Source organism: Lolium rigidum, chromosome 7 (assembly GCF_022539505.1).
Source record: "Lolium rigidum isolate FL_2022 chromosome 7, APGP_CSIRO_Lrig_0.1, whole genome shotgun sequence".
Lineage (NCBI taxonomy): Eukaryota > Viridiplantae > Streptophyta > Magnoliopsida > Poales > Poaceae > Lolium > Lolium rigidum.
Window position 1 is genome coordinate 197,097,663 of NC_061514.1, and position 10,625 is coordinate 197,108,287.

The 10,625-nt window shown below is 45.6% G+C and overlaps 1 protein-coding gene across 1 annotated transcript; it reads left to right on the top strand.

Moving 5' to 3' along the window:
• Positions 1-7,671: 7,671 nt before the first annotated feature.
• LOC124672432 (U4/U6 small nuclear ribonucleoprotein Prp31 homolog) lies at positions 7,672-10,167 on the top strand. Its single transcript, XM_047208656.1, has 3 exons — positions 7,672-8,151; positions 8,700-8,722; positions 9,978-10,167. Exons 1-3 carry the CDS (start codon positions 7,672-7,674, stop codon positions 10,165-10,167), a joined length of 693 nt encoding a protein of 230 aa, XP_047064612.1.
• The last annotated feature ends 458 nt before the right edge of the window (positions 10,168-10,625 follow it).

The window sequence follows — 10,625 nt, forward strand, 5'->3', positions numbered from 1 at the left end:
GCATTATCTAGGATTTTTCATATGAATACAAAATGCACAAAAACTAGGATCATCACACTATCTATATCTACTAAAATGCTAAGAAAGTTTGAATAGACAAATTAGATCCATAAGATGCAAGGAAGACACATGAGAGTCAAAGCAAAACAAATTCATGGCAATAAATAAGGCAATTTGAACACAAGAGCCAATGTAAATATGATCAATAAAAATCTACCTCATAATAGATTACCAATTGTCCTTGGACAAGAGGTATTAGGAAATATTTCCCGGTGGTAGTTTGTAAGTATACATAAGATCATATTTACAACGAACAAAGCATATGGTAAAAGATAAGAGTTAGCCATCATGCAAAGATAGTTTCTTGATTGCTTCATTTAGTCATACCAACATGCAAAGCAATTAATAGTATTCATACCAACATGCAAAGCAATTAATAGTATTCATACCAACATGCAAAGCAATTAATAGTATGACTTGAAGCACATGGTTTTCCAAAAAATGTATTGAGGGACACGTTATGAAAAACCATGCCAAGAAAAACTTTCACAAATAAGATCCACAAAGATATTAGCAATGAAGACATTTAAGCAAATTGGAGCTTGTTTGAGCAAACATGCCACATAGGAGAGAGATAATTTACAATATCAATTCTATGTGACACAACCTCAAAAGTTCACATTTTCTAGGCTTGTAATATGCACAAAGCTTATTACCCCCCCATAATGTGATAAGGAATTTATTTTCACAAGAGGTAAATAAGATCCAAGTAGATATATTAATGGACATTAGAATTTGAATTTCTCATGAAGATGACATACCACATAGAGTCTAGATAATCTCGCAATATCAATTCTAAGTGATATTCCTCATGTACACACATTGTTTAGGATCATGAAATTCCCAAAGGAATGTCACTCCCCAAAATGGGATAGTCCATTAATCGCTCATAAGAGCCATATAAGATACAACAAGATGCAAAGAGGCTCCAACACAAACACAAATACATGGTGTGCAACCCAACATGCATAGAATTGATTTCTCAAGCAAAAACAAGTAGGAAGCACAACATATACAAACACATGTTATTAACAAAACTAACATATGCAAAGGGGCGAGTAACTTTCAATATAAATGAGTTGAGAACATGTTACCGCAAGGAGGAACATTGAATATATGATAGAAGCAAGATAACCAAAAGACTTGGCTTGAGATAATATAAATGATGAAGATCCCTTAATTCTTCATGATGTAGCCAAGTCTCCAATGCCCTCCAACAAGCACCTATTTATCAAGTTTTGGATTGTTGGTCCCCAACTAAGTTGGGTCCTAAGAGGTTAGTCACAATAGGCTTGGCAACCCAAATGGTTCTTTTCTTGACACCACTTTGAGCACCAACAAATTTGGCAAACACATTGCCACCCTCATCCTTACGAAGAGAATAAACATCATCAATGGTGATAGAGTTGGATGAGGTACCAATAGTGCAAAAGGAGGAGATGTGGCCCTTCTCACGGCATATGTAGCAAGTTCTTTTCTTCTCCTTCTTCTCACTAGATTTCTCCACAATGGGAGCATTGGCTTGTATCTTCTTGGGAAGTGGCATTTCTTCAACTTGAGGTTGAATATGAGTTTGAGCTTGAGGCCGCTTCCCTTTTTGCTTCTTCTTCAAAGGACAAGATCTAACATGATGCCCTTCAATTTTGCACTTGAAGCAAACAATCTTCGCCGGGTCTTTGACTTGTAATTGGCCCTTCTTAATATTGTTGCTCTTGGACTTGTTCTTGTTGTTGGAGTTGAATCCAAGTCCACTCTTGTCATTGGGGGATTGTTGCACACTCAACATCTTGTCAATTTTGCATTTCCCTTCATGACTCTTTACCAAGTCGTTCTTCAAAGAAGTGACTTGGGCCTTGAGCTCTTTGATTTCCTCTACATGGTTAGTAACAACACAAGTACTAGAGGAAGTAGAACCTTCATTGTTAGAGAAACAAGGCAAGGAAGATAATTCATCACAAGATTTAGCAATACTATGAGTGGATGAATTACAAGGACTAGCACATGGCAATATAGCATCTTGAGTAGTAGTGCTAGTATCCACATGAGGCTCACAAGGTGTTGCCTTAGATATGATAGCCTCATGAGCTAACTTTAGCCTATCATGAGAGGCTAGAAGATCCTCATGGGAGCTAGAAAGCTTTCCATGATTTTCTTCCAATTTCCCATAATTGCAAGTTAGCAAATCAAGTTGAGCCCTTAGCTCAACATTCTCCTTCAAGATAGATGCTTCACAAGAAGTAGAGTTAGTAGCACAAGCATCATCACAAGACATATCAAGAAGAGAGGGTAACATAGCATGCTCTTTTAAATATGAAGCTTGTAGTTGCTCATATGACTTGGTGAGGATAGAGTGTTCGCTCTCCAAGGCCTTGTGGGCCTTGTCTAGATCATCTAGATCCTTAACAAGTTTATCATGACCAACATCAACTTTGAACTTTTCATTTTTAAGCAATTTTAATTTAGCTTTAGCATGGTCTCTTTCTTTAGTGAGTTTAGCAAATATTTCATTTTGAGACACCTCAAGCGTTTGAAGTTGCTCCTCAAGAGAGGCTACGGTCTCTTGTTCTTCTTCAAGATCATTCTTTAATGATGCTACATCATCGGCATACTCTCGTTCAAGAGCACCCTTTTATCAATGGTGTTCTCATGCATCCAAATAAGTTTTTGGCTCTCAATAGCGGTAGTCAAGATTTCAAAAAAGTGAGAGCTAGCAATTTTATCTTTGTAAAGAACCTTGAATACACTCTCACCTTTATCGCGTAGAGAGACAACCCATTCCTCTTCTTCATATTCATCCTCATTCTTATCACCACGAGACATATTAGGTTCCATGGTAGGAGGTACCGTGGAACCCTTGGCCATAAGGCATATATGAGGACCGTGAGATAAAGATGAGGAGTTACTTGAGGCTCCTTTCAAGATCTTGTCTTGACCAATAGAATCTTTGGTTTCCTCTACATTGTTAGACACACAACAACTAGAGGAAATAGAATCATTTTTATCATGGCCACAAGACAATGCAAGCATATCATCATTAGATTTTTTCAAGCAACTTGCACATGATATGCGAGGACTATCAACACAAGCATGTAAATCATTTCTAGTGCTAGATGTGTTTAAGTCCGAAGATGAAGCATTGCAATGAGATAGAGATGATGAATCATCAATAGTAAGCTCAATATCAAAATTGCAATTTTCATCACCACTCACCATATCATTACCTTGTGTCTTACCACACTTTGGTGAAGTGGATGAAGATGAGAACTCATCACGGCCGGAAGTGGAAGCAATACAATCATCCTCAATAATATTGGGCACATCATATTTGTCTTTAAGCTTTGTCCATAATTCATGAGCGCTCCCAAAGGGCATGATTGAAGAAGTAACTACATTGCTCACAACAATGGAAAACACATGAGAAGCAAGAGCATCGAGGCAAGAGTTTTTCTCCTCCTCAAGAGATAAATTTTGAGGATCCTTAGGAGAAGAAAAACCCATGTCAAGAAATCGCTCCATCTCCGGGGACATACCCCGTAAAATATTAAGCACATAAATTTTCCATAGATCATAATTTGTGCCATCAAAAATAAACAAGTTATTGTGCACTAAACCCCTAACCGACATCTTTACTCTCAAGGTGGTGAAGCCTAAGAATGAGAGACCTTGCTCTGATACCAATTGAAAGGACACGGATGTCGCCTAGAGGGGGGTGAATAGGCGATTTAAAACTTTTACGAGATGGGCTTAACAAATGCGGAATAAAACTAGCGTTTACTTTGTCAAGACCAAAGCCTATATACTATGGTTCACCTATGTGCACCAACAACTTATTCTAAGCAAGAGTTCACCTATGTGCACCAACAACTTATGCTAAGCAATACAAGCAAGTATGTGATAGCAAGATATATATAACTTCAAGCACGATGGCTATCACAAGGTAAAGTGCATAAGTAAAGAGCTCGGGTATAGAGATAACCGAGGCACGCGGGAGACGATGATTTATCCCGGAGTTCACACTCTTGCGAGTGCTAATCTCCGGTGGAGAGAGTGCGGTTGCTTAGTGCTCCCGAACGCCACAAGAGGCTCACCTTGAGGTGTGGTTGCTCGATGCACACCAACGCCACAAAGGCCTCACCCCAAGATGCGGTACTCACACCACACACCGAACGCCACGAAGGCGCCTCACCTAAATCTCCGGTGACCCTCGCCACAAAGGCCTAGGTCACGGTTCCACTAAGGGATTTCCTTCGAGGCGGAAACCGGGCCTTACACAAAGCTTGGGGCACGCATCCACAACTTAATTGGAGGCTCCCAAGAAATCGCCACAAAGGCCTCAAATCCGTCTAGGGTTCCAAGAACCCAAGAGTAACAACTTTCTTGCTTTCACTTCCACGAATCACCGTGGAGAACTCAAACCGATGCACCAAATGCAATGGCAAGAACACCACAAAGATGCTCAAGTACTTCTCTCTCAAATTCCAACAAAGCTACAAAAGCTATTGGGGGAATAAGAGAGGAAGAACAAATAGGAGGAGGAACACCAAATTTCTCCAAGATCTAGATCTAGTGGATTCCCCTCACAAAGAGAGGGATTTGATTGGTGAAGATGTAGATCTAGATCTCCTCTATCTTTCTCTCAAATAGATGCAAGATTCATGGGAGGGAGAGGGAGATAGCAAGCTCAAAGAAGGTCAACAATGGGGGCAAAAACGAGCTCAAACGGATGGGGAACTTTGGGAAGAAGACCCCCTTAAATAGGGCAAGAGAAATCTGCCCGTTATGCACAAAACTCGTCAAAACCGGAACTTCCGGTCATTTGGGGCGGAACTTCCGCCCCCGGAAGTTCCGGCCAACTTCCGGGTGAAGTAGGGCGTCCCGGAAAGCTTACGGTATGTTTTCTCGCGAGCAGATTCGTCATTTCCGGAAGTTCACCGGAAGTAGGGCGGAAGTTCCGGCCACCGGAACTTCCGGCCAACTTCCGGCCCAAAACTTGCTTCACGAAAACTTCAAGAACTTTTGCATCCGGACTCGATTTTGATGATCTTGGGCTCGTTTCGAAGCTAGTAACAAGCTCTACAAGATCATGCAGGGAACCATCACAGTCCATCAAGATAGGATAGAAATAAATGATGAAAGGTTTGACCTATCTAAAAAAGACATGCCGGTAAAACCTCCAACCTCGAAAATGCAACAACTTGAGTTAGGAAACTCGGATTTAGGTGAAACCAATTTTGTTGTAAAGAAGATGACAAGAGCTACCCCACAAAGAGTTAAAAGCTTAAGAACAAGTGGGGTAGGTTTTTATATGTATTTTAGAGTGAAACCTCTCGATACGAGAAACCGAGATAAACTCCAATATCGAAAACGCAACAAGTGATTCATGCGGAATCCGTTTTCGATGAACTAGAACTTGTCATGAGAATAAGCACAAGCTCTAAAACACCATATGGATAAGATACAAATAACAACCAAGAAAGATGATGCAAGGATGCAAAGGTTTGAGCTCTCCGAAGGATACGATCGAGTTACTCACTCGAGAGCCCTCTTGATAGTACGGCAACTAAACTATAAACCGGTCTCCAACTACACTATGAGACCGGTGAGAAAGAAACCCTATCAAGAGCAAACCTTATACTTGCGCATTCCACTTGAGCTCGATGATGACGATCTTGACCTCAACAAGATGGAACACCTTTCTTGCTTGTGCTTGCTTGACGAAGTCTTGTAGGTTGCTCCCCCATAAACCACCATGGGAGAGCTCCTTCTTCGGCGCATCTTCACATAAACATGACCACCATGTGGATTGCTCCCCCATAATCCACCATGGGAGAGCTTCTTCTTCGGCGCATCTTCACATATCCATGATCACCATATGGATGGCAAGACTCAAGCAAAGGATCTCTTCGAGATGGCTCATCTTGAACTTGCACATCATTTCTTCATTCTTCATCATGTTGATGTCTTGAAGTAACTTGAGGGCTCACTTCATCTTCATCTTCAAGACATACTTGACACTTGATATCCTTCATCAATTTCTTCTTATTGCAACCTTGAAGCCAACATATGGTTCAAGAATTGCCTATGGACAACTCCTACAAATATAACTCAATGCAAAAATTAGTCCATAGGGATTGTCATTAATTACCAAAACCACACATGGGGGCTCCATGCACTTTCACCAACTCATCATGCACTTCCTCCTCCATCCTCACAACATGGATGAGTACACGGTACTGCAAGGTTTTGATCTCCTCAGTGGCCAGTCCATCACCACGAACAACCGTCGCCGTCGTCCTAGCCAGAGAAGGGCGTGCTCCCCCACCAGGAACGGGCTCCGATACCGCCAACAGCCTCACCACCGGGATGGCCTCTAGGTCCGACGTCCAAGCGGACAACTTGAACAGGGACATGTCGCTCCTTGCCTTAGTCTTTGGCGCCACCGCGTCCACCGCACAGCTTTTGCCGAGAAGATCCTCAACCACCGTCGTGTCCCAGGCGTGCGGTGGTATCCCTTCTAGCACCAACGAGACCTTGCTCCTCATTGGCATCATAGCCGCCTGTGCTTGACGATTCCAAGGACGGAAGGAGAGCGGCGCACCGACGAATAGCATAGGCGGCATCGCGACAACATGATTCCTCAACTCACTTGACGCAAAGACGACCAAGAAATCCTCTGGAGCATAAGCATGCACCGAAACCGTGCCCTCTGGCACCCCACACCATCTCAGCGTCACCGTCACCTGCTCGCAAGACACGGCCGGCCGTCTCCCTCCGACAATGGCCACCATGGCGAGCTGGAGCCTCTGCTCCAGGTCGCACATGGCTGCCGTCCTCCGGACCATGCACAACAGCGGCGGGCCGGCCACCTCGTCCAAGACGACCTCCCGACCAGGCTCGCAGATCGGCTTCACCGCAAGCGGCGGCCACGCCTCCATGTGTGGCAATCTTGAAGCAGCGGGCGGCGGTGGCGGGGGCGGTGACATGGGTGGTGGTGGTAGTGGTGGTAGGGGAGGTGATGGCGGCCTCATGCGCATCCCGCTCTGTCTCCGATGCCGCTCCCTATTCGGCGACCTGCGGCGGGCCATCTTGGCGAGCGCAAGGTGCCGCAGCTCCTCCTCCTCCGACGGGCTTCTCGGACGCTTGCAATCCATGGCTGGATGCCCCTTCTGCCAGCAACGCATGCAGACCTCGGCGTTGGTGCAATCTTTCTTGCGGTGCCCCCAGCAGGAAGCACTGGAAGCGCAACCCCCTCATCTCTGGCGCCGACGCGCCCCAGCCAGACGTGCCAGCCTCATTCCTGGCCTCGATCCGGCGCGTCCACTGCTTCCCCTTCGAGGGCTTCGGCAGCTCCCAGACCAGGTGGTCCTGAACCCTCGCCCACCCCTCCGGCAGGTCCTGCTCCCTCTCCTCCGGCCGCGACGCAACACTCCTGCCCGACGACGCCGACGAGATGCCGAGCCCAGAGACGTGGTCGTGTCTCTGCGGCGATGCCGACGAGACGGACTCAGGGCTCCCCTCCGGAGCCCAGCGGTGCGAGAAGCCCGGTGGGTGGGAGGCGGTGGAGTACATGGCGGAGGGGAGAGGCGATGCCGGCGCGGCGCCTCGGCGGCGATGACGTGGGTGGCAAACTACCTGCGCTCGCGCTCGCTCTCACCTACCTCGTGCTCGCTCAGCGGTTCCTCTAAAAAAGTCGAAGGAGCACTTGAGAAAAACATAGACTTATCTAATCAAGGATTCATTCTAGAGGATCCAGAGTACCAGCTTATTGTTGACTGCAATGCTTTATCAGTAGATATTGAGAATGAGCTCATTACAATCCTCAATTTCATACGTGACAAGTATAGGCTGAAGTTTCCTGAGCTGGAATCCCTTGTTCATCATCCGATTGATTATGCCCCTGTTGTTAAGAAGATTGGAAATGAGATGGATTTAACCCTGGTAGATCTGGAACGGCTTTTACCTTCTGAAGCTATAATGGTTGTCTCCGTTACAGCATCAACAACTAGTGGGAAGCCTCTTTCTGAGGAGAATTTGGTGAAAACAGTTGAAGCATGTGACAGAGCCCTAAATCTTGATGCCGCAAAGAAAAACGTAGCTATCATCAGCTAGCTAGGCAAGTTTGGTTTGCTGTCGTGAAAGCTAGGCTTGGCCTTTTCAAGTCGCATCAAAAGAGAATGCCGTTGTCGTGAGATGCATCGACGTCATCCGTCACTACTCATCATTAATTTATCCATCGTCGATCCTGCGTGATAGAAAAATCCAAACAGTTGACAAAACAGGTCTGTTAGGGAATGGCGGTCGATCGGTGTCAGAGGTGAAGGGAAGGGATTTGTTTTGCGAAACATAATATACATATACGTTCACAAATACAAACATGTATACTTACCCAGCGAACATACACACACCCTACCTTCTATAAACACCTCCAAGAGAATGGGTTAATAAAACTGATGGTCCGGTCGGTATTTAGATTGATGAAGCCACCACAGACGTCTCGTTATCAAGGGAAACATGGGCTCCTACTTAAAAAATATTCCATTTTTATGAGACACCAGTGTTAAACCTAGAATTTAAACTTTGGTGAATTAGTGGTGTCAGTGCGCACCTAAACATCCAACCATATGTTGGTTCTTCTGAAGGGAAGGGACTTGAGACTACCCTGGTAAGGAGTAGCTTTCTATTTTTTTTTTCAAGGATATGTCATGGTTTCATGGAAGAAGAAGCCAAGATGCCAAAATACAATATGTTTATGGTACAAACGTAAAAAAAAACCGCTGCTCCACGCTACCACGAGAAAGAGGCAGTGCACACACTACCTAACTACTCGCGACATCTCCATTTTTTCACTGTTGCAAAGAACGCCTCTAAACAACCCAGCAGCTCGCCAAAGCTCATCATCATCGAAATCTTGAGAGCCACCACAACCTTGGAGGGGGTTGCCCTTTGAAAACCACATCATTTCGATGCCGCAATAGACATCAACAAATGAGCGCTACTGCTATATACACAGGTGACGGTCTCCCAGCCCCCCACGATTCTACTGGATCCCGGTGGTGTCTGCGGCGTCCAGTGTAGCTTTCCCTTTTACCCGTCAAATAGAAGAAAAAAGCTAACAGCGGGAGCTAGAGATGCCGTAGCGTCTACTGGCCTGGTCGTGATTCTCGAACCATCGATCAACGATCGTCGTGGAAGATATTTGACTGCTGTTTTACCTTTTCCGCGACGGCGCGGGTTAGCTAGAAACGAGCGAGATCATCTTTATATAGTGACTTGAACGGAGACGGCGACATGAGGGAGAGTTGCTGTCTCGATGGAGGAGGAGTTGCTTTGTTTATATATCCTGGCGCTCCTGGGCTCAGCCTCAGCCTCCCATCTCTCCAGCGCGGTCGTGGTCTAGCGTGCGCGGCGCAGTGTGGGTGTGAACGTGCACCAAGAACGCGCACCAATCCATCAAGATCTTTCTTAACTCAATTGATTGAGATTTTCAATACCACAGCGAGTTTTAAAGAAAATGCAACTTCGCGGTTATACTTTTTTTTTGTAGGAAACAAACTTTTCTGTACACGTACTTGTAAGTAAGTGAGTGAAAGAGTAAGTTTTGTTTTCCACTTAATTATAGCTCAAGTTATTTGCACTTTCTGAACGTACCACCAGCTGATTTGTGACCGGCCGGCCCGGCGACGACTGAGCCGACCCTACATCACGTCTAGGTGACGCGTGTGTACAGCGCTCGGCACCTGATCATGGAGCAGTGCAATATGTGCACGAACGTATCTGTTGACCGCGGCTAATTCAGTCGACAAACGGGCCACGTGAACTCACGATAACACTTGGCGTTTCCACACTCCATGCTCTCTCTCTCTCTACTTTCTCGTCTTTTGTTTCCCAGCTTGGCATCACCTTTTTAATCGCTCTAGCTCTTCAACTTTCACCAACTCTCCGCCCTCAACGAGCTATCATCCCGGCCGCGCCAACCTCACGAGGCCAATTGACATCGCCCGCACGTTCGCTGGATTCAAGGGCAACTCGCCGGCGTCCATGGCCCTCGTCGCCGTTGCCATCGCCGGCAATTGCACCACCATCATACTAGCCTTCGCTCTTCTGTAAGCCGTTCTACTTCTCGTCGTCTCTTCCTTTAATTTGTCCTCATCATTTGATTGCCACTCTTTCAACTATGCATCAATGTCTCATGCATCCCCCGGCCAGATCTTGCTTTTTTTCTTTGAGACAAAAAGTATATTTCTCTCCGATTTAACATCCCAGATCTTAATGCTCAAGTGTTTAATTATTGACGAGTTTAATTAAGATGCTTCACCAGTTTGCATGCAATTACTTCTGATTGTGTAGATTCGTCTTCTTCAATTTCTACTCTTATTAGATACCTACGAATCTAACACTGGTTACGCACTTCTGCGAGTTGCCGTACACATGCACCAGGGCGGCGTCATCCTCCTCTACCCGCGCCGGCTGCTGCGGCCCACTGTCGAGCCGCCCCCAGTCCCTTTCCAGCCGCCGAGTCTCGCCACAGCTACCGTGCCGATCACGCTGAGCCTCGTCATCACGTC

Bases quoted from the DNA above. Each gene is read 5' to 3' on its own strand.
- LOC124672432 (XM_047208656.1), top strand. From the start codon at position 7,672: ATGACGTGGGTGGCAAACTACCTGCGCTCGCGCTCGCTCTCACCTACC. The intron at 8,152-8,699 runs GTAGCTATCATC...GTTCTTCTGAAG, and splicing joins TTGATGCCGCAAAGAAAAAC to GGAAGGGACTTGAGACTACC. The intron at 8,723-9,977 runs GTAAGGAGTAGC...TAATCGCTCTAG, and splicing joins AGGGACTTGAGACTACCCTG to CTCTTCAACTTTCACCAACT.